The sequence below is a fragment of the Hirsutella rhossiliensis genome, assembly GCF_020360975.1.
Source record: "Hirsutella rhossiliensis strain HR02 chromosome Unknown scaffold00011, whole genome shotgun sequence".
Taxonomy (NCBI): Eukaryota; Fungi; Ascomycota; class Sordariomycetes; order Hypocreales; family Ophiocordycipitaceae; genus Hirsutella; species Hirsutella rhossiliensis.
In genome coordinates, this window is record NW_025408677.1 from 2,587,722 (window position 1) to 2,614,851 (window position 27,130).

Below are 27,130 nucleotides of genomic sequence, written 5' to 3' on the forward strand. Positions count from 1 at the left end.
TTACTTCGGCTCGAGCTCCCCGCACTGCGAAAGCATCTCGAGGAGAAACTAGAGCCTGCGTGCTCTGACCCCCCCGATGCCTTACCCGCTAGTCTGCTGAGACTTCTCAGTCGTTACTTGGCAGTATACAGCGTGCTTCTCTCCATGGGCATGACACTCAACGGCTTTTTGCGCGCTCTCGGTTCTTGCAAGTTTCCGTTGGCCGCAGACATGGAGGTGTACTTTTCCGAAACCATGACCCATGCGGAAAAACTGAAGCCTCGCAGGCCGTTTGGAGCCAGCCACGTACCTCTCACTCTGATATGTGCACTAGCTACCGCAGACGACGATCCATTGCGGCAGATGGCTACGCGGCGCATGCTATCCGAGTACGAGAGCGATTCGACGTCATTCTCCTGGTTGGACAAAGCGGGTATGCTTGTGGCAGGCTATAGGCGGCAGTGCCACAAGCTGTCATCGCTGGCATCAAGTGAATCGACTTGGAATTCGGGGACATGGACAGACGGAGACGCTCAGACTGTTATCAATAGAGCCGTGGAGTGTGAGCCTGATGACGCATGCTGCTTCCTTTAACCCCGACGGTCGACGCCTCTACAGCTTAGAAATCGGCCACGAGAGAGAGCTACTTCGTACGTGCAAACGGCTTAGGCCAGCAAGCATGGAAGCCCCGCGGCTCCATCCTGGAAAGGAAAGGAAAGGAATGGAATGGAAAGAAGCTCGTCAGTGGCATACACTCTTGCGTGGCTTGGTAAACTTACGACGTTGACCTCTAACTGTCCCTCCCGGCATATGCTAAATGTACACGAGCTCGCTACTTGCTTATTTCCATAAATGGGCCTCGCGCTTTATGATACAGAAAAACACACTGAGGGGAGAATGTGCTGTCTGGCCTACTACTAATTGGTAGACTTCTGAGCCGGGGTAAACGGAGTCGCTTGTGCGCCCCTCCGCCGACATTAAGCTAATTACCGCAATCACGTACTAGGGGTTCGTCGACACCGTGGCTGTTAATTGGCCGAAATAAGGAACGTCGTGACCGGAGGTCCGGTGACGCATCCTGGGCTGCGGAATACAAGACCGACACGCCGCGCAATGGAGGGTTGATCCTGACAAGGACCAGAAATAATATTGATACACTAAGGTCCCCGCCGGCCCGGGAGAGCAAGCATCTCGTCTATTCCCGGCCATTTCTCGCTTCCCCGACTGGATGTACCTCCGGTTTGGTGGATGGCGCCACGACAAATCACATCCCGAATACCGCGCCGAGCCTCGTCCAAGGCAAGGAAGTGGTGCGGTGGTGATTGCCTGCATTTTCATCATGGACGTGGTCGGGTCAGTGGTCATCGCTCTCGTTACGTGCACACGGCAATCACCGGCTGGCAGCGTTTGTCGAGAGAATGCAACGGCGATGTGATTCTTGGTGACTCCGCCCCGTTGCGTACGTGGAAAGAATCCAGGCTGGCGGAACGCCGGAACCATCGTACTTGTAGTGGGTGCACGGATGATCGACCAGAAGGGTGACGCTGTGTCTGGGTGAGATAGCTAGCTCATCGGCATCATAGCGGGTGGAAGCCCCAATCAGGCGGCTGACTGACGGCATTGAGAAAGCATCAGGGAGGATTGCCGGGAGGAGTCTGAATTAGACTTAAATATTAGGTGACCTCCAAGCGCAGGCGCTAGGCACCAATCAAGGCAGAGATCGGACATACGTCATGCCGAGCCGCGGTGCTGCTGTGGTCTCCGCCGTTTCAGCGTGAATTGGTGGTTGTCAGCCAACAACAAGCCCCATCGAATACCTAACCTCTATAACTTAATTCATCTGCGTGCCGACTCTTTCCAACATCCGAACCACCGTCAAGATCAAGCCTTTTCCTGTCTCCATCGTGAAGACAGGCAGTTAGCGAGCCTATCCGGCTACCTCATGTACGGCGTGCTTCCATCGCGCACGGCAAACGTTGCCTCGCGCGAGTCTCTGCTGACTGTCTGGCAGCCCACCATCCCTTCCCACCCATAAACAACCCGAGCACCTGATTGAATCGAACGAGCCATGGGTCTGTTCTGGACCAAACGCCTCGGTGGCCGGCACTTCGGCACCAGCGTCCACGTCGACCGCCACGGCATGCGCCGTGGCCCGTGGAGATTCTCGCTGGGCAAGTTTTCCTGCTTCAGGCAGCACTAATGGGCCGCGGCCCCTGGCGACCGACGCCAAAGGCCCCTCGTCACAGGGTGGCAGGCCTTGATGGCTTTTTTTCGCTGTTGTGATCCGGGAGGCTTCGGATGAGGGCATGATAACCATGTTTTGGGAGCGAGGAGAACTTGCGTGCCCGAGCGGTGGTAGGGTTTGTGTTGTTGATGCATATTTTCGCGATTGTCCGTCCACCTACGTAGAATATTTAATAATGACCAAGGTTTCCATTTCTACAAGGCTGAAGCTCCCGTCGCGTGCTTGAACTGAGCGGATTGCCTTCTGATCAAAGTTCGTACGTCATGCATGTACAGTCGCAGACGCCCGTAACATGGACGTAACGCCTCGCGTTACGTCAAGACGGTACGTACTCTGTAGATATTTTGATATGCAATGTACCTCTATGCATCTACCGGAGTCGCCACCCGTGCTGGTATGAAGTACCTAGGTACTTACCTACACCGACCACTGCGAGGTACCTGGTACCAAGGACGAGTCCACTTCGCTTCAACCACCTCAGTTACGCACTCACCAAGGACCGAGCTTCACTCGACTTCGTCAGCGAGCCATATACCTTTGCCAGCCATGTCGGTTCTGGTTCATTGAGCCTTTGCTGCCTTGCACGGCAGCAAGATCATCGATACCCACCATGGCTGTTCTTGCATTTACGCTGAGCGAAGAAGGCGTCGCGGCCTTCCGGGACGCCCTCACCTGCTTGAACAAGTTTAGCGACGATGTTTCTCTCGAGGCAAGGCGGGATTCTGTACGAGGCCCAGTCGTCCCTAACCCGTGGACGTGACTTCTAAACGCCATCGCAGTTTGTCCTCACAACCCTCAACAACTCCAAGTCTGCCTATGCAAGCTTCAGGTTCGCAACAAGCAAGTTTTTCTCCCGGTATCAGTATCAAGGCAGCGGGCAGTCACACGAACGCTTTCACTGTAGCCTGTATATCCGGGTGAGCTTGACACTGGCGCCGAGTGTTTACTTGCGTTTCCCTAGCTGAACGACGGTCCCAGGCTCTCATCTCCCTCTTCAGGAGCCGCTCCAGCATCGACGGTCAGAGGGATGCCGAAAAGCAAACTCTCATCGAAAGATGCGATGTTTCCATTGAGGATGGCGAAGGGGTCAAGAGTCGCTTTGTCGTTCGCATCATCTTTCGAAGCGGCTTGACGTCTACCCACCGTCTGCCCTTCGAGGTCACTGTCCCCGTCCACGCCAAATTCAACAGGCAGGAAGCCCCGCACCACTGGATTATCTCGTCGAGGACACTTCGTCAGTTGATGGACCATTTTGGCCCGGGCATTGAATATCTAGACATTAACACGGACGGTGACCACGTCAATTTCACCTGCTTCAGCGAAAAGACGGTCACAGAAGACGGTACGTGTTCTGCCTACCAGACTGCTCTACGGATATGAGGCTGACCGGCCAACACTAGCGGTGCTCAAGAAGCCACTGCAAACATCTATTGCGGTGGAGGTGGACGAATTTGATGACATTGACGTCGAGGACAAACTCCACATTGTCATTTCCGTCAAGGACTTTCGTGCAATCATCCAACACGCTGGCATCACAGGCAACGCTCTGTCAGCCTGGTACTCTTTGCCTGCGCGACCTATCCAGCTGTCCTACTCGAGCGATGCCATGTCATGCGAGTTTCTCATCATGACCGTTGGGGAGCGCGGCAGCAACCCGAACCAGAAGACGAAAAAGGGCCGCAAGCAAGGTGCGCAAAATGCCGGGCCGGGACTGGAGGCAACGTCCCGTAAGACAAGCGTCGCTCCATCTGAGGCGCCGCAACAGCCGCAGCCGCACACGGCTCCGGAGCTACCGCCCCCCACAGCATCGAGGCCACTGGCCTCCAACTCGACACCGCATCTCGGCACTGCCAGAACGAGCGCCTCGCGCATCGGTGCCTTTGACCTACGACCGTCGCAAAAACCGCCGACTCTGCGATCCGAGAGCTTGTTCGTGGAGGATGACGGATGGGAACCCGTCAGAGACGACGACGAGGATGGCGAAGAGGACGCAAGGCTGGAATGGGATCACAGTGCCAAGCCTGTAGGGTTTCGAAGCCTCTTTTCGTGCCGGATCGGAAATGCTAACTCGATAGATTGCTTCCGCCATGCACATGGCCCGGGTAGAAGACAGAAAGCCTGCCGATTCAGAACGTCAAGAACCCGCGCAGACCGAGTCGACCTTTTTGGAGCCAACCCAGAAGCTTTCCGACGTGCAGGGATTGGCGCTGTTCCCAGACTGAGGTTGATGACCGGTTGTTGGACACCAAAAATCACTGACCACAGCGATAGGGTGCCGTGGGTTAATCAACCGCTCTTGATGCAAACCCAGCTGGTTGCACACCCTGCCCCTACGCCGTATATCTGACAGCCTGGTGGTATGAACTTGGACGAGACAATGACGTTCCAATGGCCCTTGACATCCTCTCGCTCAACCTGTGGACCGCAGTTACCGTGCTCGCCCCAGCCCCACGCCAGGACGTCGCCGTCCACGGACAATGCAATGACGTGCTCACTGCCAGTGGCAATTTTTTGGATACGGGGGAGATTCGGAGGTGGCAGCTGACCGTGGTCGTCGCGGCCCCAACTCAGGAGAGAACCATCCTTGCCCAAGATGTAGAAGTTGCCCCAGCTGGCTCCAACGTCGGTCCACTCGGGAGCGGCCGCGGGTGCCTTGGAACATAGCTCCCACTTATCCGATCCCAAGACACGTATGTTCCCGCTCTCGGGTTCGCCGAAGAAGCAGGTGGATTCTTTGGCGCAAACAGCCCTAGTCACTGCGAAGCCGATGCCCTCGATCTTGCGTGGTGAATGCACCACGGCTCCCGGAGGCCCGATTTGCGATTTCCGGCAATTCCCCCAGCCGTATGCGTCGCCGCTGCTCAGGACGGCCACGACATGTCCCATGCAAGCCGCCAGACACACGATTTCGGTATCCGCAGGAGGGAAGTCTTGGATCCGGGTTGCAGTTGGTGTGCGCACGATGAGCTCTCCAGAGCCCAGCTCTCCCTTCATACCGGTCCCACAACTGAAGAGTCTTGCTCTCCTTCCCTGATGGTCCCGTGCAACAACAAACGAAGCCTCCCATGTTGCGGCTATGGAATCAACGTGCCCCATGTGCAACCCATCACCCTCACCGAGTTGAACCTCTTGAAAAACAGGCTCACTCGGCGGTGATGCTATGCCAACGGCGCCGCTCGCAGCATCACCGCTCCAGTACAGCTTGCCGGATTGGAAGAGCAGAAGACTGTGGTTGCCCCCGGCGGCCATCTGGACGATGGGCTCGGATGGCAGGCTGGGATGGAATTGCACTGGCTTCGGCACCGAGACGTCTTCGTGGTGGCCGATGCCCAACTGGCCAGATCCATTAGAGCCGATGGCGAAAATCCCATCCATAGTAACCTTTTTGCCCGAGGCTCAAGACCAGGTCTCTTGATGGGCCGAGTAGGGACGGATCTCCGAAGAAAAGCGGAGCGAGGAAGCGGCTGGGCGTAAGGAGGCCGGATACGAATCGAGCAGGTCGCTCAGCTTCAGCCCTCGAAGCTCAGCCCAGCGGCAACGAGGGTGCCCCCCCCACTGGGGTATGTAAGCAGGGGCTAACAGGGCTAACACGAACTGAGTGGCGTACATAAGCACGAGCTCAAAACCCGCCGCCGCGAGACCCATCTCTCCGAAGCAGACTTTTCTCTTTCTCCAACCTCCCATCTCCTCTCCTCCTCTTCCTCAGAGCCGCAGACGCCATGGCCTCTGCATCTTCTGCCGTCCCGTCCGGGATGGAGGGCTTTGTTGTCGGCCTGATTGGCATGGGAGACATGGGGAAGATGTATGCCGACAGGCTGTCTGCCGTCGGCTGGAAGTGAGTAGACACCGGAGCCAGAGATTTCGTCGTTGCGCGCGACTGGCAATTCTCCTTGTGGGTAAGTTGACTGCTCTCGCGTCGCCCCTTTTCTTCTGTCTATCTGTCCTCTCTCCTTGCTTCCAATGATGACTAGAGCGCATTTGGCTCGAGTATCGCTTGGGGCCATCTGGGGTCCGTTCCGGCTCCCAGACCCGGCCCCAGGCTTTCACTGATGAAAATGCTAGCTACCTTTACAAACTATCTGTCTGAGATCCCCAGAGTTTGTGGATTCGCCAAGACTCCACACTCTCTTTTCCCTCCTTCACCCTGTGGCATGCAGCAACATTACTTGTGCGAATTGACGCTGACGTGGACTCGACAGAAACAGATGAATGACGCGTAGAAACCTCGTCGCATAGGATCCTGGCCTGCGACAGGGAAGATAGATACGATAGCCTGAAAGAGAAATACGCAGGAAGAGTACGACCTCGCTCGTGTTGCTTGTCGCCTGAATGTCTTGTTTGCGCCCGCCATCTGCTCGGATGCTGAAGCTCTGCTCTGCTAGAACAAGATGGAGATTTGCCGCAACGGCCACCTCGTGTCCCGCGCCAGCGACTTCATCATCTACAGCGTCGAGGCCGCGGTCATCAACCGCGTCATTGCCCAGTTTGGCCCTTGTACGAACCCGCAAACCCTCCCGCACTCCCTCTGCTCCGCTCTCCCTCATCGTGCCCCCTGCCCCAAAAGCCTGTCCATGATGAGAGTCTGACCAGTTTGGCCTATTCTTTCGCGCCTCCCCCGCCGGTCGATGCTCACTGCAGCCACCAAAATGGGGGCCATTGTCGGCGGCCAAACGTCGTGCAAGTCGCCCGAGATCGCCGCCTTCGAGGCTCACCTGCCGGCCGACGTGTCCATCGTCTCGTGCCACTCGCTGCACGGGCCGGGCGTCGACCCGCACAACCAGCCGCTGGTGCTCATCCAGCACCGGGCACCCGACGCGGCGCTGCGGACCGTCGAGACGGTGCTGGGCTGCCTGCGGTCCAAGTTTGTCCACCTGACGGCGCAGGAGCACGACCGCATCACGGCCGACACGCAGGCCGTCACGCACGCCGCCTTCCTGTCCATGGGCAAGGCGTGGCACGCCAACCGCCAGTTCCCCTGGGAGCTCAGCCGCTACGTCGGCGGCATCGAAAACGTAAAGATCAACACCATGCTGCGCATCTACGGCCAAAAGTGGCACGTCTACGCCGGCCTCGCCATCCTCAACCCCGAGGCCCGCAAGCAGGTCGCCCAGTACGCCGAGAGCGTCACGGCCCTCTACAAGCTCATGCTCGAGGGCGACCTCGACGGCCTGCGCGAGCGCGTCCACGCCGCCCGCGACAAGGTCTTTGGCCCCGCCACCGGCCGCCCGCTCATTGAGCCGTCGATCCTCTCGTCCTTTTCCCTCGGCGTCCCGGCCGACGCCCCCGCCCGCCCCAACAACCACCTCTCGCTGCTCGCCATGGTCGACTGCTGGGCCGCCCTCGGCATCGTCCCCTACGACCACATGCTCTGCAGCACCCCGCTCTTCCGCCTGCGCCTCGGCGTCACCGAGCACCTCTTCCGCAACGCCGCCCTGCTCGACGAGGCCCTGCGAACCGCCGTCGACGATAAGATGTACCGCAGCGACGACCTCGAGTTCACCTTTGCCGCCCGCGGCTGGGCAGAGTGTGTTACCCTCGGCCATTTTGAGACGTGGGAGAAGCGCTTCGTCAGCACCCAGGAGTTTTTCCAGCCGCGCTTTGCCGAGGCCAAGCTCGTCGGCGACCAGATGATGAAGAAGGTGCTGGAGAGCTCCAGGGACAGTTACGACTAGCCGTAGGTCAGAGGTGGCTAGCGGTCGCGTGGACTATCAGGGAAACGAGAATGTCAAGGGGCTTCGCAACGGTGCTGTCATTGTCACCCTCGAATCATGTACGTGCAGCTTTTATTGGCATTGATGGATAACGAGACGTGGCTCATCTTACAAGTTCAAGGAATGACCATGCTTTCTGAGGCGCCCAAAGATATCAGTGTGCTCAACCACTCGCAAGCCTGTTTCCCGAATGCCCTGTCCTGAGAATGACATCCCGCGGACCCCTCGGACTTGGTACGGCCGTGGCCGTCGCGCGTGAGAGGGTCATTTATGCGTGCGTGATGACGTCGGGAACGCCCAACTCGACGCTCTCTTCGAGAACCGCTATCCCATGGCCCACCTTGAGCGGCGAAGGGGTGAACTTTCCCATGCCTGGCCCCGATGCGGCCGAACTGGTCACGCCAAGTCAGCAGCTGAGAGGCCAAGAACGATTCGTGATGATTCCGACGAACCTGCTCTTTTTGGCAACTCCTCCATCAGGAATCACGGCCTGCCATTGATCTTTGGCTGAATTCTCACTCGCGTTCGAGCTTGGGGATGGCGGAGGAGTCCAGAGCAGGCGCGGAATAGAGTCATGACCAGGGCCTTTGCTGGGATGGGCATATCTCCCCAGATTCCCACAACGAGGAGAATGCTTCAGCGAACCAGGAGCGTCCTTTCCCGATGCTGGTTTTCGCGGCGCGTGGACGTCTGACCCGGCCGCTTGCCCAGCATTAACGGGATCCTCGAAGAGTTGTCGAATACTCTCGCGTGATCTGAAGGAGCCTCTGCCAGGAAGGGTTTGTGAAGGCGGCGTCGGCCGTTGCGAAGGCATCGGTAAGTCGAAGATATTGGAAAAGCCGGCCTTTTCATTTCTACTGGCCAAGTCAGAGCGGTGTCCCAAGTTCTTGAGAATCTCAGCGTCAACGATGGGGCGCTCTCCCATGATATGAAAGCCATAACCAACGGCGGCTGTTGGGGGAATCTCCCCACAAGCGACAGCGTTCAGGCCGAGAAAGGCCCTGTCTGCCAGCCCAGGCCGGCAACGAGGACAAATGCGATACGGGCATTCCTCTTGAATGCTGCGGACCCAGGGCTTCTTGTAATCAAAGGGGCCCGGCGCGCGATCGAAGACACTCGGGTAGGTGCGGCAATTGATGATTTCGGTGCTGTCGTTGCGAAGCCGCTGAAGCTGGATGACTGCCTGAACCTAAATGAGAGGGAGGGTAAGCGACTGGCTCCGGCGAGATTGAAGCGGCTGCGGCACGTACGTTTTCACGCTGGCGCAGAATGGCCGCCACTTGATCCGGGCGGTAGCTGGACATTTGCTTCTGCGAAATCTCATTGAAGAAGCTGAATCTGTCTTCCCGAGCTGCTGGGCTGCCTCTTCTGATTCTCAGCTGTTCCGACAGGTGGTGGCCTAGGACATCGAAACTCGCCTGGGTCAGGCTTGTTAGCATCAGACCAAGCAGATGGGGGTTGGATATCCCTGAGTACCACTTCTCTTCGACATATGGCGTGCTCAATCAGATCCTCGCGATCCTGGGAGCAGTGATAGATCCACCCACTGGGTCCGGGGCGACGGCAGGCCGCACAGAGAAGGGTGGAGTCATAGATGCGCGTCATGGTGAGGTGCGTGCATTGTGGCTCGAAGACGGAACGCCGTTGCGGGCTGGTCGCGCCACGGGGAGGCATCTTGCGAAGGCATCCAGGACGCTGGGCAGCGGGACAAGGCGATGAGCAAGAGTGGGTGCGGTTGGAAGGAAGAAGACGGATGATGGAACCGACCAGCTCGGCTGGCAAAGAGAGTTACCCGCCGTCCAAGGTCGATGTTTTGCAGAGGCTTGAGAAAGAGAATGCGTTGGTGGAGTGTCGTTCGAGGTGGTCTGAGAAAGAAAGGGTTTTCAGGGCGCAACAAGGAACAAACGAAGGTAATGTGATACACGAATAGGATGGTTACTGACGAAGCAGTTGAAAGGTCAAACGAAGGGACCACAGCGGCCTGGCTGTGCGGTTGGCCGATGCCAAGGAGGCGGAGCAGAAGAGGTGAAGAACAGTCGAGACCAAACGGGCACGCGCGCGAGGTCGATCAAGCTCTGCCCTGCCTGCTTGCGACGCGTGATCACCTGACTTGAAGCCGTTGCCCCAGGCACCACGGCATGCGAGGCAAGGCATTACACGAGGGGGTTTCGGACCTGGACGAGATTTAAGAGATGCCGAGGCCGACTACGACAGCGCCTGATGCGGTTGGGCGGAAAGAGGCCTGGCGAGGTGGCCAAACGAAGTTGGAAAGCATCTCCTGGTCGGGTCTAAATGCTTCCGTTTGTCGAGTTCACATTCTACCTCAACGGGCACTCGAGGAGTTGGACAGGCGCCGTGCACCAGCCAGGGCTCAATCTTGGGCATGGGAGTTCGAGAAAGGAAACCCAGCACATTCTATCCCCTTCTCCCGCCCAGTATGTGCATTTCAAGTGCCTCGAGTAAGGTGTTGTCGACAGCGGGACATCTGAGGCCTCGGACCGCCCACCAGGCCCTCCGTCTTGCGCTGGAAAAGCCGCTGGTGCCTGGCATGAGGATGCTTCCATGGCTGGAGGAGCGCTGCTTTGCGAAATTCCAGATGGGTAGGAATAGACAAACGTGCGCCGGGTTGAAGAGGCGGAACCCTTGCGTTGCGGAACACATCTTGGGCCAAGACACGTCGTTGATAAAGCTCTTCAAAAGTGAGAGAGAGTTGCACTGTGCATATCCGTACATGGTCAGTACCTACCTACCTAGGTAGATATCAACAAGACGCAAGAACCCGACCTGTATGTTCGACGACGTGTAGGCTGCAGCCGTGCCTCGGCCCCGGGTCGTTACCGCAGGCCGTCCAGGTACCCCTCGCTGGGGGGGGGGGGTTGGGAACCTGGATACATGGTAGGGGGAAACTTCAAGTCTCTCTCTCTCGCTTAGAAGCGTGTTCGCCTGCAAATTCCCAGATGCGTAACTATCTAGCAGCATCTACTATCTTGCAAGTACAGAAACTGCCTCGATAGTGGACAGGTACTTTATACTTGGATTGCCTACCTCTAGGTACCTACCTAGCCAGAGTTACAACGGGCGCTACAGATAATTATGGCGCGTCCCCCCTTTCCCCACACCCATCTCCAGCTCTCCCTCCCACCCACGTCCCTCTTCACCAGCCACGAGACGAGACGCTACGACAGCGACGACCATTAACAAAGACGAGACACACGCAGAGACATAGAGAGACAGAGGCGGAGTCCAAGACACGAGGCAGCAACGAGCCAGGAGAGAGAGGGACAGAGAATCACGGCGGGACAGAGAAAATAAAAAAAGAGGTGAGCCCGTTTGCCTTTCCTCAACCCTGCTGCCCTCAACAGCCCATCGGAGGAGGCCTTGGGTCGCCCGATCCCTCTCCTTCATTTTGTACACGTCGTCGTCGCCTTTTGGGCATCCAGACGTCGAGGCCTCTCGTTGAATCGCTGTCGACTGTGGCGTGTGTGGGGTGGTGCGCTCCCGGCAGTACCCGCAACTCTACCGCCCGCCCATACAATCTCCTGTACTCTCCAACAATGGCCACCACAGCGTCCAGCCCCCCCATAAAAAAACCCAAAGGCCCTCCGCCCCCTCCTCCAGGGGGTTCCACAGCAGCAGCTGGGCTGGCGTGTCCCGAGGTGTAAACAAATGGCCGCCTCAACTGCACCCAACCACCTCCCGCAACCCGAACTCCCACATTGACCGACGACGACCACCGCAGCAGCCGCCATTCCTCCCCCTCCCCGCCTGTTGACGACGACGGAGACGACGACGACGTCGACGAAGCCCGAGCCCCTCCATCCATACCCGCCCTCGATTCTGCTCGTCTCCCGTCGCCGCCATGTCGGTCAAGTTCGAGCGCGAAACGCTCAAGCAGACGGCCCAGAATGTCCTGTCCAGCGCCGTCCCCGAAGACGGCAACATCCCCGGCACCAGCGGCAAGCATCCCATCGCCGAGAAGGTCGGCACCGCTCTCACCGGCGGCCTCCAGAACGCCGGCACAAAGGGCTACCTAGCGGTATGTCGCTGCCCTGCGGAATGCGCCGCACCCGCTGACCCAAGACATGGTCTCTTTGGCCGCCTTGCTTCCCTTAGGCATACATTAAGCAGCTCGAGTCGAATCCGCTGCGCACAAAGATGCTCACCGCCGGCTCCCTAGCCGGAGCCCAAGAGCTCATCGCGTCCTGGCTCGCCAAGGATCGCAATAAGCATGGCCATTACTTCACCTCGCGTGTCCCCAAGATGGCCGCCTACGGAGCCCTCATCAGCGCTCCCCTCGGTCACTTTCTCATCTGGCTGCTCCAGAAGTTCTTTCGCGGCCGCACCAGTCTCCGCGCCAAGGTGATGCAAATCGTCGTGAGCAACTTGCTTGTACGTAACCCTCTCTCTTATACGGCATGTTGCATTCTGAATGTCCGACCACCGAGAGGCACGTCTCGCCCATATCTGCTCTTCCCTCTAACAACATCCTTGCTCCAGATCGCCCCCATCCAAAACAGCATCTACCTGGTCGCCATGGCCCTAATTGCCGGCGCGCGCACATATCACCAGGTTCGCGCCACTGTCAAGGTCGGCTTCTGGAGAGTCATGCGTGTCTCGTGGGTCACCTCGCCCATCTGCCTCGCCTTCGCCCAGAAATTCCTCCCCGACGAACTGTGGGTGCCTTTCTTCAACTTGGTATCCTTCGTCATTGGTACCTACATCAACACCGTCACCAAGAAGAAGCGCCTCGCTGCCCTGCGCAGGAAGCACTTTGGCGACGGTCGCAACAATGGCATGGGCCGGCCCGAGGACTACCCCCCTCCCCCCATGGGCCCGAACCCTCCCTACTGAGCTCGTGCCGCGAATCGGGCGACGCGAAACGGGCGTTCGGCAGGGACTGGAGAGCGGAGGGAGGCGAAATCTCGGCGGGATACGCTTGGCGCGGGAAAAGGACGAGGTGGGCCGTCCCGTGAGAAAGATGAAGAGTGGCTGGCAATCCACCTTTCCGGTTGAAACACGTGGTGGAGTTGCCCGCCGTATATGCCCTGTCCAGATGGCTTCGTGCGACGCGGATTTCCAAGACCGCCGACGCATGGAGACCACGCAAAGCATGGGAAGGGTTCGGGACTGCGGTGACGGAGTCTGGTCGGGCAGGGACGCTCTGTACAAACCTTGGCTTGGATATGTTTCTTTTTGTCCAACTTGGATCCGTGTTTTTCTCCTGAAAAGGATAAGTCTATACAGCATGTCCGTGACTGGTGACCTGTTTGTTGAGGTGGCGGCCTCTTCAGAGAGATGGCATTGGCTGTGCAAGCCTGGGACGACGAGGCTGTCGCTCCTCTAGCAAAGATGCCTGGTCGAGAAGGATGATCTTTCTGCACCCATAACAGGTCCCGATAGCGACCAGCTGCTCTGGAGTGGCCAATAGATCGATATCGGGATCGGCGGTGGCGTTGGGAGTTTCTCTGTCGTCGTGGACTCGATCGAGAGGCCTATCTCGTAAGACGGGATTTGCTCTCCCTATGGTGAGCGAACTGGTAAGTGGCTGGACGAGGAGAGGGCAAAGCCTCTTTCCTCTCCCGTCACCCGCCGCCGCCGCCGCCGCCTTCGACAACGCTCCCATCCGTGTCGACCATGAAGCTGGGACTCCAGTACTCCCACTCGCCGCGCGTCTGCTGGTCGACCCACAGCATGCCCTGGGCGACGAGGTCGTCGATGACGGTGCGGCAGCGGGCGGCCTCCCAGCCGAGGTTGTCGCGCAGCATGCCGACGCTGACGTAGCCGAGCACCTGGACGGCCTCGACGACGGCAGCCTGGTCGCTGCTCAGCTCGCGCGGCACGCTGCGGATGTACTCCTTGCGCCCGACGCGCACGATGCCGTAGCTGCCGCCGAGCGGTTTGAGCGTCTCAACGGCGCGCCGCACGTCGTCTTCCGAGATGTCGCCACCGCCTTCCGACGTTTGTTGTTGTTCCCCCCGTTGCTTGCCCTTGTCCTTGTCCGGCGACCACGCGGCGCTGCTGCTGCTGCTGCTGCTGCTGCTGCTGCTGCTGTTGCTGTTACCCTCGTCGGCCGGGCCCCGTCGCGAGAGTCGCTCCCTCAGCTCGCGCAGCCCAATCAACCCGCCGTTCTCGCCCCTGGTCGCGCCACAAACCTCGACGACGCGCACCGCCAGCCCGAAGTAAAAGTCGTTGACCGTCTTGCCCAGCAGCTGGGCCCAGATGGACCCTGCCCCTCCATCGCCGGCACCACCACCCGCTCCTCTCGCACCGGCGCTGCTGGCGAGGGGATCCACGCCAATGGCGGTGCACATGCGGGCAAACTGGGCGCGGAACGACGGGTCGGAGCGAATGTCCTTTGCGTGCGTCTGGGCAAACTGCTGCAGCAGCGAGCGGAAGACGGACAGCTGCGTCTCGAGCGCCTGGGCGTTGGTGGCCCGCAGCGAGGAGCCGTGCGAGGCGTAGTGCGCCGACGTGAGCCGCGACCGGTCGAAGGCGCCGATGCCGACGCCCTTGCGCGACATTTGCAGGCGAGGCTGTTGGGGAGACTCGCGGGGGCTTCCGATGGAGAGGCGCGCTTGAGAGCGGGGTGGGGAGGGGGAAGGGGGGAGGGGAGGTAGGCTCGCCTCAGGCTTTGCTCTCCGAGAAGAACAGCAAGGGATCCGTGTACCGCGCGTATCCAGAAGGCAGACAATATATCTCTGGAAAGTCAGAGGCGGGGGAGGACGTTGCTTTCGCACTGCTGGGCCGGACATGACAAGTGGTGAGGTCGTCGGATGCCTAAGCCTGGTGGGGCTCGGCACAACGTCAGCGGTGGCATCTCATCCGTCACTCTTCCGTCCGCCATCCACACACGCCTCGGGTACGAGTTACAGAGTGGAAAATGCTAGGTTTTGTATATTCCCAACGCCGGTGCATGATGTGCTTAAACGTTGGCGAGGCTGTAGCCAAACATGTACCATCCACGAGGACAACCACGCAGCCCCATGCCCGGCACGGTCCGGAAAGACGGCGGCCAACCCCTCATCCGTGTCGCCGGGCGGACACGGGGGGGAACAGGCAGAGAGGCATCAAGGGTTCATGTATATGCCCGTGTGCCTGAAACCGAGCCGCTACCACGGATCCCCAAGGCAAAAGAGCTCCTGTCGGCGCCAGCATCGCTCGTCCCTTTCTCGCTGTTCCCAAAGCCCCCTTGGCTCTCTCTATCCCGAGGGTGTCTTCATCAGCCGTAAAACCCCTGAATGCGTCCGCCTGGACCTGTCCTCTCGGAGCCTCCCACTCGCCCCGTTGCAGCTCTATTCCCGCGCATCCATGTACTCTATCGCTACTGCGTCTGGCACTGCGCTTGCCCATCCTCGACGTCTTCGTCTTCCCACTCGCTGGCGAATCGTGGATCTCCCGAGTTCTCACCCATCTACTCACATATTAGTCTCACAGCTCTGCCAGCGGCAAGGGGCTCAGCGGTTCACTCACCTTGTCAATGTCTGCTCCGTCCTCGTACTCGACCTCGTCGACCTCTTCCGCCTCGATCGGCGCTTGCGGGGGAGGCAGCATCTTCTGGATCGCGTCGTATGCCGCATCGTCCTTTAACCAGCCGTCCTCGGGAAACTCGATGTTGACGAGGAGATAGAGGTCGCCCTTGGTCTCGCCACGCTTCATCGGCATGCCCTCTGCCTCGATCCGGAGGCAGTCGCCCGGCCTCAGCACCTTGCCCCGCGGCCGGTCGATCGAGATGCCTCTGCCGTCGAGGTGCTTGAGTACGACTCTTGAAAACCCAGTCAAGGCCTCGGCCAGCGTGACTTTGAGCTCGGCAGACAAGTCGTTGCCGAGCCGCGAGAAGGTGTCATGTGGCTCCTCCACCAACGTGAAGACAATATCTCCGGGGGTCTGATCGGGGTACTGATCCGCTTCTCCTTCCAACACGATCCGCTCACCTTGCATGGATCCTCGGGGGATGTAAATCTCCAACACCTTCTTCTCCTGCACCGTCTTCTTGCCTTTGCACCTCTTGCAGCGGTCCTTTTCCTTGTACAAGCTTCCGGACCCTTGGCAGTGATCGCAAAGGACCGCCTCGCGTCTCATCATGCCGGGCCCGACTTGCCGGATGGCCTCGACCATGCCGTTGCCCTTGCAGCGCTCGCATGCCGCCGGCTTTGCTTTTTCCTTGCCTCCCGAGCCCTTGCACTGGGCGCAGAGGACTTGCTTGTTGGCTGCGAACTTGACCGTCTTGCCCTTGTAGAGCTCCTCGAGCGTCACCTTGTACTCTTGCTCCTCATCGGGGCCCCTGCGCGGCCGGCGCGGGCCGCCGGGACCGCCGGGCCCCCCCATGTTGAAGCCAAACATTTGCGAAAGAATGTCATTGAGGTCGACCTCGGGCCCGCCGGGGCCGCCTCGGGAGCCGTCAAAAGCGGCCATGCCATGTGTGTCGTAGAGATGGCGCTTTTGATCGTCGCTGAGGATTTCATATGCCTTTGTGATCTCCTTGAACTTGACCTCGGATTCTCCGCGTTGGTCTTCCGGGGCCTTGTCGGGGTGGTATTTTAGTGCGGCCTGTCTCGACGTCAGTCTTGCGATGGCCGGAGGAGAAGGGCGAGGGAGGCAGCAGTCGCACCTTTCGATATGCCTTCTTGATCTGATCTTGCGAGGCATCTCTCTCGATGGACAGCAGCTCTGCGGAGCGTGGTGAGACGGGAGGCCGTTGGAGTCGAGGGTCTTGGGGCGGGCATACCATAGAGATCAACCTCCTCCTCGCCCATGGCCCCCGGGTTCGGAGCATCCGCAGCCATTGTGCGAAACGATGACTATCCTAAATGCTGGCTGAAGTTGCGTCTGGTTACCGAGAATTTGTTTTGTATCGAGGTACTGCAGATATGCCATGCAAAGTGAGGGTACGGAAAACGGCAATCAGACAAACGATAATAGTTCACGGCAAAAGATGCTAAAAAAAGTTTTGGCCCATTAGCGCGGGGTTGATCGGCTGGCGAAGTACCTATGTACTTCGTACTTATCCGTACCATCTACAGTGCTGGTCCGGATGGCCCTCGACTCTCGGCATGGCAATATTCTAGATTTTTCAACGCCCCTCTGCCATACTGATGACGTTTCAGCTGTCGACTACCTAGTCGATCGTGTTTGAGACCATGCGTCTGTCTTTTCTGCCCTCTTGTCGGGTGATTCAAAGAACCGGATTCAAAGTACAAGACCAAGTCCGGTCTCGCTTATCGCGATAACGCGTTCTCGCCCTCTATTGCCGCCATTGCCGCCACTGCCGCCGTCGAACAAACGTCGCCGGTGTGCACACACTCTTCTGGTCACCATCATGACCACGGTCATACCGCGTCTCTCCTCGCCCACTCGTCGCCGCTGGTGGGAGCTCATATCCACCCAAGGAGTGGGCCGCTCGGTGCACGTGTTGCCTCGAGGCAAGCTTTGCTGCCGCCTCACACACCGTGAAAGTCGCGCCGCCATAACCGGCCTCGAAGAGAATGGCGGCGGTTCCTCGAGCAAGACGCAACGGCTGGCCATAGTGGACTCCAGCAAGACGGGCCAAGCCGCGTCTGGGCTAAGGGGCTTGAGAAACAAAAGAAGCCCTCTCCGGCAACCGCCCGGCCATGCTTCGACCCGCACCATTCTTGGCCAGAGCTCGGATCTCCCGATCCGGGCACGCTTTGCGCCGTCGCCCACGGGTTATCTGCACCTGGGATCCCTCAGGACCGCTCTCTTCAACAACCTGGTCTCCCGCGCTTCCAAGGGCGGTGCCTTTGTTCTCAGGATAGAAGACACAGACCAGGTAAAGATCTCTTGGCGTCCAACCCTGTGCGCATCCTTGCCGCAGTCTACGTAGCCTATCAGCCAGTCCAGTCCTGACTTGTCGACACAGAGCCGTCTTGTTGAAGATGCCGAGGAGCGCGTCATCCAGGACTTGGAATGGGCAGGATTGTCGTGGGATGAGGGCCCTGACCGGGGCGGTCCGCATGGCCCCTACAGGCAGGTCGGAGCCATTTGCTATCCGCATGAGTCGAGTGACCTCACGCTGACCTGCTGCATACAGTCTGAACGACTTCCCATCTACAGGCATCATGTCCAGAAGCTAGTTGACACTGGCCACGCCTACCGCTGCTTCTGCACCTCGGAGCAGCTCGAATCTCAGAAGCGTCGGCTCCATGATGCGGGCAAGCCGACAATCTATCCAGGCACCTGCCGTTCCATCGATAGGCCCGAATCCGACGGCCGTGCTTCCAAGGGAGAGCCTCATGTGGTACGCTTGAAGGGCGATGCCTTTGGGCGACCCAAGTTCCGAGATGCCATCTACGGTCATTTTCAGAAGAAGAATCCCGAGGACGACTTTGTCATCCTAAAGACGGACGGCTTTCCTACCTATCACCTAGCGAATGTGGTTGATGATCACTTGATGGAGATAACTCATGTCATCCGCGGCGAGGTCGGACAAATCTCCATTCAGGGGTTAGGTGTTGGCTGACTCTCGTTCTGCTCCATAGGAGTGGCTCATCTCGACCCCGAAGCATCTTGCGCTTTACCAGGCATTCGGTTGGCATCCTCCTACCTTTGCTCATCTCGGCCTCCTCGTGAATCCGGATGGAACCAAGCTGAGCAAGCGCAACGACAGCGCCAGCCTTTCCAAATACCAGCATGATCGTGTCTTTCCCATGGCCTTTCTTTCCTGGCTGGCAAATCTCGGCTCCTCCTTCAAGTCAAATGCCAAGACGCCGCGAACCCTGGACGACGTGGTTGACGCTGTGAGTGACCCGTGGCCCATCGTGGACCTTCGCGACACGCTGCTGACGGTAGTGCCGAAGTTGACGTTCAAGTTCACAACGGGGGGTATCAAGATGAACTTTGGCAAACTCGATTACTGTAACAGCAGGTACCAAGACGCGCTTCTGGCAAATCCCATCCCAGAGCTGGCCGAGGAAGAGGCTCGACTTTTCAATCAACACTTGATACAGCCTCTATTTCAGAGGCTCGACACCATCACAGGCGGAGACAGCGTCGAGACGCAGATCCTTCCAAAGGCGTGGCAGACCTCTTTGGAACTCGTCCCGGCTCTGAGATCTGACGAAGCAAGGGACAAGTACGCACGCGATGTTTTCACCAACACGCAGGGAGGGCGCTTCAACTCCCCAAGCACCCTCATTGAGGGATATCCCTTTCTCTTTTGGCGCGTGCCAACGGACCTGTACAAGTCTTCCATAGCCGCCGCTGTCCCGAATCCAGAGATCCTAGTCGCGCTGGACGGGGCCATAGAACGAACAGAGTGCTGGGAAGACCAGGGAGGACACGTCGTGGCGTTTCTCAACGACGCGCTTCGCGACTACAACATCACCCCCGTCGTCATGCACAATGTTTTGCGGCTGGTCGCCACTGGGGCTTGGGACTCGGTTACGCCCACTAGCTCCAAGATGTTCGCGCTCCTGGGCCGGGACGAGTGGCGCTGCCGCCTCGACGCCCTGAAAGCCCTACTTGGGGAGGCATCGTGAGGAGTTTGTCGGTGGTCTACCGTCTGTGTCCATGGATGATGGGCGTCATAGCTTTTGTTTCGGCCGAGCCGCGCGGATTGGTGTGAGAGGCTGCGGGGCCGTACATCGGGTTGTAATGGAAGCCCATGTACGATGATGGCGGCGAGCGCTGTATCGGTGTCGCATCAGACATGGAAAATATGGAGACATCGCCGGTCCGCTCTTCGCCCACTAATTAGACTGCGGTTTAGCAGCGGCCGAGGTCGGCTCGTTTTGCTGCAGACAAGGCACGCAGCATGAATGGAGGCAGCCAGTCTTGGATGGCCATGTCCAGATCGGCGCGCGTATCAGAGCAACGCACATTGCGTTCACATTAAGACCTTGGAGGAGACAAACCGACACGTAGACTGTAGCAAACATGGAACGCGATTGACGCGTCCAACTCAATTCAATCCCATTCTACTGAAGGCCCTCCACTCCTCTGCAGGAACGCTCACTTTCTCTCTCTAACTATGTGTAGCGACGATGAATGCAATTTCCAGGATATTATTTTTAGTTCAGGAAAGGCGGCAAGTAAGAAGCCGCGGGCCATTAAAGTAGGACAAGGTTACGCCCTCTGCGGGCTTGTCCAATGAGCCAGCTCAAAGCCGCCCCCGAATTCAACTCAGGTCGCTGACGAAATAAAGGTGTAATAGGGCCGAGATATAATGCTGAAAGCCGGGGGGAAATGTCCGTTGGTGAACCGTGTACTCGTAATGTACGCATGAATGGGTCGAGCATTGACCGAGTCACCCACGGGGTATAAGTCTAAGCATCGAAAACCCAAATCTGCAAATACTTGTTAGCCTTGGCCAAGCATAGACCCAGCGAGCCACCGCGAGACAAGTCTCGTCTGGATGTGGCTTCACAAACTGGATTTGGCCTCAAGTGTGACCAAGAGGGAAAACTCACCTCCATCTTCGCCACGTCTTGTCTCTGCCTCCTCGCCATACTAATGGCGCTTTGGAGGGCCATGTCGAGATCATCCTGGTCTCCCAAGGTGATCATGTCGTCCGGAGCGTCCTCATCCCTGATCTTCATCTTGAACCGGCGTCGTAGGCCAAACTTGTCACGGACGCAGTCTGCCAGGTCCAGGAATTCGATAGCTGCGCCCACCATGATGTAGCGCACGTCGTCTGCGTGCACTTTGACCCTGATCTTTCGAACATCTGGTCGCCGTGAAGGCGCGCGGGAGGCGGATCGTGAGCCAGACCTGTAGGACGGCGGGCCGCGACGATTATTCGACACCATCTCAAACTCTGCTCCATCTAGCGATCCATCATCATAGTCGGAGCCTTCGTCATCCTCATCGATGTATCGAGGTTGCCTGGAGCGGTTCGAAGGCCGGCTTCCTCTTGATCCGCGCGCATAGCCTCCTCCGCCCTGGTACATGTCGTACAGCTCGTCGGGATACATTTCTTCTTCTTCATCAATCACTTGCCTTGATGGCCCGCGCGAAGGATAGCCTCTCGAGGGAGTATTAGAAGTGGACCTCGTGGGCCAAGGACGGCCGTCCTGCGGCGACCCGGCCTTCTCGTATCTCCGACTGGAATCTTGCGGGATGCTGAGTTTCGCAGGTGAGGGCTTTGGCCCGTTGCGCACAGAGGCACCACGACTTGGGCGATCGTTTTCAGGAGGCGGCGTGGGAGGAAAGACGTTCCGGCTTGTTGGTGGCTCAGACTGTTGTCTCCGAGACTGAATCCCGGGCTTGACAAGGTTTGTGGCGGCGAAGGAGATGTTGTCGGCTGGCCGGTCGTCTTTGACCTCGCTCTTGCCAGCCTACAGAGGCAATTAGCCTACGTGAACTTTCAAAATCAATACGCAAGGCAGCTTACATTCTTGATCTCGGAGCCGGCAAAGCCGGTAAAGGCATTGGACCGGTCCGAGGCCGCCACCAGCCTTGCCTTGCCGAGGTAATCCTTTGTCTTGAGGTTTCGTACCTTGGCCTCGTTCGGCCGGTAGACAACACCGACCGGGATCGAGAAGACGGTGTAGCCCTGCGTCGCGTGTCAGTGAAGGTTCCTAGCTCGAGAGACTGGAGGGCAACTGACCTCGGCCTCTTCCCCAATGGCCTCGTCGATGACATTGTGGTCTTCCACTACCTTCTCCTTGACAGCATAGGCGAGGTCCTGCATCCCAACGTCCTTCTGCTGCAGGTAGATGTAGCAAAGCCCTCGGTTAAAGAGCACTTCGCACGAGTACAGCTTGAAGAGGAGCCCCAGCTGGGCATAGTCGATCATAGTGTTGCCGCGGAGGTACAAAAGGGTATCGTTAAAGTTGGCCAGCGCCTCCTCGAAGTCGCCAAGGAGGAAATTAGAGACGCCCTGTTGAAAGTACGCGACGGCAAGATACTGGTCGAGCTGAATGCCTCGTTGGTAGCACTCGACCTAGAGGATAGCACACCGTCAGCAATCCGGTCCCGTCTGCTGCTCGACGTTGACATGGAGCACTTACCGCCTTTTCGTGCTCGCCCAGGGTGGCGTGGATAACCCCCATGTTGAAGAGGATTTTGCTCGTGTCGGCGATCTTTTCAAAGTCACTGAGAGCCTCGTCGAATTCATTGTTATCGTAGAGTGTCAGGGCCGACACCCAGGTTTCGATTTCCTGCAAAATCGGAAGAGTTAGACGACGTTGATGGCCGTGGACCGGAAGCCAACCTAAAGACACGCACCTGCTTCAGAGACATGGCTGTAACCGCTCAACAGTTCAAGAAAAGCAGGTTAGGGATGGCTCGACGGCCGACGTTGGAAAAGCGAAGCCCCCAGCTCAGTGAGCGGGCCCGCTAACGTTGCAGACGAGTGGCCGCCGCTCTTGGTCTCGAGTGGCGTGTGACTGATCTATCGAGTTGCAAAGGTGCCGTCGCGAGAGGCGAGAGTCGAGACACGGGAATATGGTCAACCAGAATAGCAGGGGATCCTCGCCCGAAGTGATGACTTGCTTGCGACGGGGCTTGGGGTGGTGATTCGCAAACTCAACTGGCGACTAGTTGGACGGGTGTGCGAGGGGAGAAATCGAGTAGCCGGCTTCGGGCTGTTTGGACGACGTTGGATAGGACCGAGAACAAACGAGAGGTGTGCGGCGTAACAACTCTGGACCAGCCGGAGAATAGCGCCCGTGCTGTCAAGTTCCTTTGTGATGCTTCTTTTCATGCGGACGGGATGAATGAAGAAAGGATCATTGACGCCGTCAAGGAGTGAAGCAGCAGACGGCAACGAAGACTTGAATGAGCCCGGTTGGAGGTTCGATTATTGTCAAGTACAAGACAGGGTGAGAGAATGTCTCTGATGCCAGAGGCGGTTGATGACGGATGACGGTGCCGGCGATTAGACGAGCCGACGAGGGATGAAAGGGCACAAAGAAGGGAGCGGGGCGGCGACGGCGAGCAGATGGCCGGTCGTTTGGGGTCAGCAGAGGTCAGCCAGCGGTGGTGAAGGAGGAGCAAAGGAGGAGCATGAGTATGAGTAGGAGGAGAGAGGGAGCACGAGTTAGCGAGGTGGTGGAGGCGGCGGCGGAGCGAGGTGATGCGGTGGTGGTAGTTGCAGCAATATTAGCCGCCTTGGCTACGATTGGCACTTGATTTGAGCACCACTTGCGGCCCGCACGGTTCTGGCTGCATATTGAAAGAGACAAAGGCGGACACACACAGTGCGTTGTCCACGCAAGCCAAGACCGGGAGGGACCAGGGGGCGTCGCGATTCTCCAACTCGACGTGTCGCGAAAGCCGGTAAGGGAGGGGGGGAGGAGGGGCGGGGGGTGGTGGTGAACACACTTTGGTGGAAGGCTCAGGTGTGGTCTGTGCTGTATCAGTTGGAACGTTTCGTCGGCTCCGCTGTGCTAGAGTTCAGGTGGGCAACAAGTACTAATAAGGCATGGCAGGCAGGCTTCGTGCTCTGCATCACCATTAGCTGTAGTAGGTTACTACTAGTGGCATGTACAGTAATACTGTAGAGACTCTAGGTACTTACAGCACCACAGCACTTATTACAGCACATCTGGAGGCAAGCGAGCGGCCCTCTAGGCGTCTCCATCCACTGTATCTTTACAGGTATAGCAAGGTACCAGCAGTACTAAAAGTACCGGGCACAGTCCATGCACCCGACGGAGCCCCCCCCCCCACACTCCAACCCCTTCATCATCGCTTCGACCTGGCTCATCACACACGCACATGCACGCCCCATGTTGCCGGCAGACCGGATGCATGCGCATGGTTGAGTTTAATCGACATTGGGCCAAGAGCTGCTCAACAATGCCATGCACGGCTCCAGCTCGGCTCCAGCTCGGCTCCAGCTCGTCTCCAGCTCGTCTCCAGCTCGTCTCCACGCCTGAATGACGACGGCACAGTTGGCCCGCATCGACAACGATTCGGCCAGACGGAAGCTCCTGAACAGGCCCCAGCACACCTGCGGTCCCCAAAACGGGCTGCAGTTGTCGGTCGTCGCTTATGCTGGGCGCAGAAAGAAACGGGTGTTGAGGGAGAGGTTCGGGGAGCAAACAACGAAACCCCCGAGTTCTCCATGGCAAGACGGCTGGGCGAGTGAAAAGAGCTGGATGACGGGATCGGGGCTATTGAAGAGCAGCGCCCGACTCCAATCCTCGCTGCTGCTTGGATTGGTCTGGCAGCTGGGCACACGGACGTTGAACAGGGCGTTGCTTTTGCCAAGAAGCGCACGTACTGCACATGGCCGGCCTGCTGTTCTCCCTCTTCCACCCGCCTGCAGATTCCAATTGCCTCGAGGTCAGGGGTCGTGCACACCCTACCCTACCACCTCGTGGATGCATGGAGCGTTTCAGACGAGAGCTTGTCGGCCGCCGCTGATTGGAGTTGCTTCCACTAAAAACACAAAAGCAAAAGAAGAGGGGATGAGAGACGGGAGTGGCCGCGGCGGCATCTTGACCAACAAGCGGCGCAGCTCTTGGCGCTCAGCAAGGCTCGACGGACTGCTGCTTCATTGCCTGAGTCCCTACTGTGCTGTCTTGAGCCTTTCCAAGTTGCCAGCAGGCAGAGGCCGACTCCGTACGTCTGTATGTTAGAGTAGGTGTCGCAGATAGATGCCCTTGCCCTAGCTCCAATGCCCCAGGGCCCTAAAAATTGTCTCCCCGCCCACGGCTGCGAGGATCCAGCACCTTGGCACTGCTTTCCTTGGCCCCAGGGATGCCATTGGACAGCCACCATGCGACGGCCGCGGGAATGACCCAAGCCTCGGCGGCTCCAGGACGACTGTAAAGGCTCTGTTTGCCCGGTTCCTTCAGCTTCCCCAACCACCGGCCGAGAGATGCGAGCTAGAGACTGGATCAGTCTCGGCCATCAATAGCCCGGGCGGCTCGACACCTCTTTTCTGACCCGTCCTGGACGTCCTGGACGGGGAGATCGGTCTTGAATCCCTCTTCTCTGCTTGCTGCACCGCTGGTGACGTCCAACCCGTCATTAGCGAGTGCATTGCATCGCGCCTTGGGCTACTCCCGCATGTCCCGCTCCGCGCAGCGCAGCAGGGGAGATCCAAATTCAACCACTTGGGTCATCATGGTACACCTGCTGGACAGGGATCACGGTCCCGTGAGCCCCAGTAGCCTCGATGACAGGAGTACTGTACGCAAGGGGTGGTGCCACTTTGCCGTCACTTTGGTCAAGCATCCAAGCCGAGAGCCTCAGCTGTCAGCCCTCACCAAGTCCCACTTCTGGTGCGCTGCCCGGATCAAGAAGACCAAAGGGGCAAAGATGAGGGACGCATCTCACTCTGCCATGCGATCGACAGAATCCAAGACTAACAAGAAGCAGAACAGGAAGAGTCCCGCCAGCCTCGGGCTCGGATAGCCTACCCAGCTTTGGTCAAGGCTGCTCGATGCCCGCCTGCAGACAACCGACATCGCCTCGCATGCTCTCTCTCTCTCCGTCTCATCTGCCGCTCTTTCCGGTATCCAGTCGGCGGGGCCTCGCCGTCTTGACGTACAGTACAGTACCTGCTGCTGTAAGGCCGGAATCGACTTTGAGTTCCGCGTGTACTCGTGGAGTCGAGCCAGGTGTCGCAGTCAGGCGCTCCACCGCGCTTCGTCCATCCGCGCTTCGTCCATGCCCGGCAAGGCAACGGCATGACGGCCCCGGGGCTGAGCTTGGACTTTATCCTGCCATGCCCTGCCCTGCCCTGCCAGGCGCCGTGCAAGAGGCGTCCGTGTAAGCCGCCTCTTGGCAAATCCGGCACGTCAACGGCCGCTTTGTCCGCCTGTGTCTGCCGAGCAGGGTCGGATTTCATTTATCCATCTGCACTGCCATTGTAGAAGGCTGTAGCTTTGCAATAGCCGTGTTGGACAAGGCGACAACTTTCAGTGCTGCGTTCCCATGATCTTCGCCGATCAACCAAGACATTCCGCAGATTGTATGCCTCAAATGCGACCCCCGGCCCCGGTTGGAGCTTCCCCTTCCCACGGGCAATCATCATAGCATCCCCCTCTTGACCTCATCCTTCCTCTCGTCCCAGAGCGTCTTTCCCGTACACGAGCAGACAGTTTTGTCGTTGTCCCAGACCCCGGCACTCCTCGCGACGACCCCCACCACCGTGTTTTCGTCATTCTCCAGCGGCTGGGTGCGTTCGTCTTGCCTTGTAAGAACCATGGCATGGCCGATGACCTCCCAGATCTGGAAGCGATGGTCGACGAACACTGTCCCCCGGCCATCCTCGCCCACTTCCATCACTCCCAAGAGTCCTCTTTCTCCCTCCTCCTGGCCCCCGCGCCACACAGGACCGCTGGAGGTGACCCCGTCCTTGAGATCCCCATATTCACGGATACTGGCTCGGTATTTTCCGGGTGCCAGTCCTCGAACTGTCAAGTCGACCAGTGTTCTTTCCGAGTTGACCTGGACCATACGAGCCAGCCCCCTGACGGCACGATCCCGGTTCTCGTGGTGACTCTCTGTCCTGTCTGCAAAGGTTTCAAGAATGCTGACGGCGGCACCTGGCAACCCGCAGCGTCAGCAGCCCGATTCAAGTGCCGATTCGATCAAAGCAAATCGGACGCAAGGGTGGGGACGTCGTGCGACGAAGCATGGCGTGTGGCACATCCGGCTCCAGTGTACAAAGGACCTACTGTTTGATGACCCAGATCCGCGGAGGATTGCGTCTCTTCCTGTTGCTTGGATGGCCTCGACCATGGCCGACGGGGCGGCTGTAAGTATGGGCCGTGTGTTAGCCACAGAACCAAGGGAGAAAGAAGAAGAGGAAGGGCTTCAACTGGTTTCCATCAAAAAGACTCACCCGAGCCTTCAACCGATATCAGCTGGTCTTCGAGGTTGCCCTCCACCTTGGTGATGCCACCCAGTTTGTAGAGCTGATCTGAAACTGCCTTGACACAGCCGTCGCAGGACAACGGCACGGCGAAGAGGGCCTTTTTGCCGCCCGTTTCATCAGCCTCACTGACCAGACTCAAGAAACAGGCCTGTCCGAGTACTGTCTTGCACGCTCACTGCGATGTTCTTGCGTGCAATGTTGAAAGGGGCCACTTGACGGACCTGGTAGGCGTGACTTGATGTCATTGCGTCTGGAGCTCGTCATCAGTCAGCGATAAAGGTCGCGCCTGGATTTAAGCGGCAGTCTAACGTGGATGAGGCTTCTCTGGGGGACAAAGGCGCGAAGATCTATACCTGTGTGTCGAGTAGCCAGCCAACAGGCCAAGCGAAGCGGCCAGTGTGA

General features: G+C 58.3%; 10 protein-coding genes across 10 annotated transcripts; 4 read left to right on the forward strand and 6 right to left on the reverse strand.

Moving 5' to 3' along the window:
* Positions 1-2,834: 2,834 nt before the first annotated feature.
* Positions 2,835-4,446, forward strand: HRG_09140 (rad9 domain-containing protein; the record flags this gene model as incomplete). The annotated part of the gene is made up of 6 exons (XM_044867611.1): positions 2,835-2,948; positions 3,004-3,141; positions 3,203-3,566; positions 3,625-3,951; positions 4,030-4,247; positions 4,300-4,446. 6 exons carry the CDS (start codon positions 2,835-2,837, stop codon positions 4,444-4,446), a joined length of 1,308 nt encoding a protein of 435 aa, XP_044717632.1.
* A 64-nt stretch (positions 4,447-4,510) lies between these two features.
* On the reverse strand, positions 4,511-5,599 carry HRG_09141 (regulator of chromosome condensation (RCC1) repeat domain-containing protein; the record flags this gene model as incomplete). The annotated part of the gene is made up of 1 exon (XM_044867612.1): positions 4,511-5,599. The coding sequence occupies one exon, from the start codon at positions 5,597-5,599 to the stop codon at positions 4,511-4,513; it is 1,089 nt and encodes a 362-aa protein (XP_044717633.1).
* A 344-nt stretch (positions 5,600-5,943) lies between these two features.
* On the forward strand, positions 5,944-7,896 carry HRG_09142 (prephenate dehydrogenase domain-containing protein; the record flags this gene model as incomplete). The annotated part of the gene is made up of 4 exons (XM_044867613.1): positions 5,944-6,059; positions 6,461-6,521; positions 6,607-6,718; positions 6,863-7,896. 4 exons carry the CDS (start codon positions 5,944-5,946, stop codon positions 7,894-7,896), a joined length of 1,323 nt encoding a protein of 440 aa, XP_044717634.1.
* A 307-nt stretch (positions 7,897-8,203) lies between these two features.
* On the reverse strand, positions 8,204-9,609 carry HRG_09143 (uncharacterized protein; the record flags this gene model as incomplete). Its single annotated transcript, XM_044867614.1, has 5 exons — positions 8,204-8,327; positions 8,388-8,442; positions 8,581-9,124; positions 9,186-9,353; positions 9,412-9,609. 5 exons carry the CDS (start codon positions 9,607-9,609, stop codon positions 8,204-8,206), a joined length of 1,089 nt encoding a protein of 362 aa, XP_044717635.1.
* Positions 9,610-11,794: 2,185 nt separating this feature from the next.
* Positions 11,795-12,786, forward strand: HRG_09144 (mpv17 / PMP22 family domain-containing protein; the record flags this gene model as incomplete). Its single annotated transcript, XM_044867615.1, has 3 exons — positions 11,795-11,971; positions 12,049-12,324; positions 12,433-12,786. 3 exons carry the CDS (start codon positions 11,795-11,797, stop codon positions 12,784-12,786), a joined length of 807 nt encoding a protein of 268 aa, XP_044717636.1.
* Positions 12,787-13,517: 731 nt separating this feature from the next.
* On the reverse strand, positions 13,518-14,456 carry HRG_09145 (EAP30/Vps36 family domain-containing protein; the record flags this gene model as incomplete). The annotated part of the gene is made up of 2 exons (XM_044867616.1): positions 13,518-14,161; positions 14,204-14,456. The coding sequence occupies 2 exons, from the start codon at positions 14,454-14,456 to the stop codon at positions 13,518-13,520; spliced, it is 897 nt and encodes a 298-aa protein (XP_044717637.1).
* Positions 14,457-15,256: 800 nt separating this feature from the next.
* On the reverse strand, positions 15,257-16,718 carry HRG_09146 (dnaJ domain-containing protein; the record flags this gene model as incomplete). The annotated part of the gene is made up of 4 exons (XM_044867617.1): positions 15,257-15,346; positions 15,406-16,482; positions 16,544-16,602; positions 16,661-16,718. The coding sequence occupies 4 exons, from the start codon at positions 16,716-16,718 to the stop codon at positions 15,257-15,259; spliced, it is 1,284 nt and encodes a 427-aa protein (XP_044717638.1).
* Positions 16,719-17,251: 533 nt separating this feature from the next.
* On the forward strand, positions 17,252-19,430 carry HRG_09147 (tRNA synthetases class I (E and q), catalytic domain-containing protein; the record flags this gene model as incomplete). Its single annotated transcript, XM_044867618.1, has 5 exons — positions 17,252-17,722; positions 17,813-17,923; positions 17,984-18,373; positions 18,432-18,689; positions 18,750-19,430. 5 exons carry the CDS (start codon positions 17,252-17,254, stop codon positions 19,428-19,430), a joined length of 1,911 nt encoding a protein of 636 aa, XP_044717639.1.
* Positions 19,431-20,216: 786 nt separating this feature from the next.
* Positions 20,217-22,134, reverse strand: HRG_09148 (tetratricopeptide repeat domain-containing protein; the record flags this gene model as incomplete). Its single annotated transcript, XM_044867619.1, has 7 exons — positions 20,217-20,237; positions 20,361-20,963; positions 21,051-21,227; positions 21,284-21,445; positions 21,500-21,835; positions 21,903-22,052; positions 22,120-22,134. 7 exons carry the CDS (start codon positions 22,132-22,134, stop codon positions 20,217-20,219), a joined length of 1,464 nt encoding a protein of 487 aa, XP_044717640.1.
* A 3,744-nt stretch (positions 22,135-25,878) lies between these two features.
* Positions 25,879-26,973, reverse strand: HRG_09149 (copper/zinc superoxide dismutase (SODC) domain-containing protein; the record flags this gene model as incomplete). The annotated part of the gene is made up of 4 exons (XM_044867620.1): positions 25,879-26,396; positions 26,529-26,606; positions 26,696-26,825; positions 26,905-26,973. The coding sequence occupies 4 exons, from the start codon at positions 26,971-26,973 to the stop codon at positions 25,879-25,881; spliced, it is 795 nt and encodes a 264-aa protein (XP_044717641.1).
* Between the last annotated feature and the right edge of the window lie 157 nt (positions 26,974-27,130).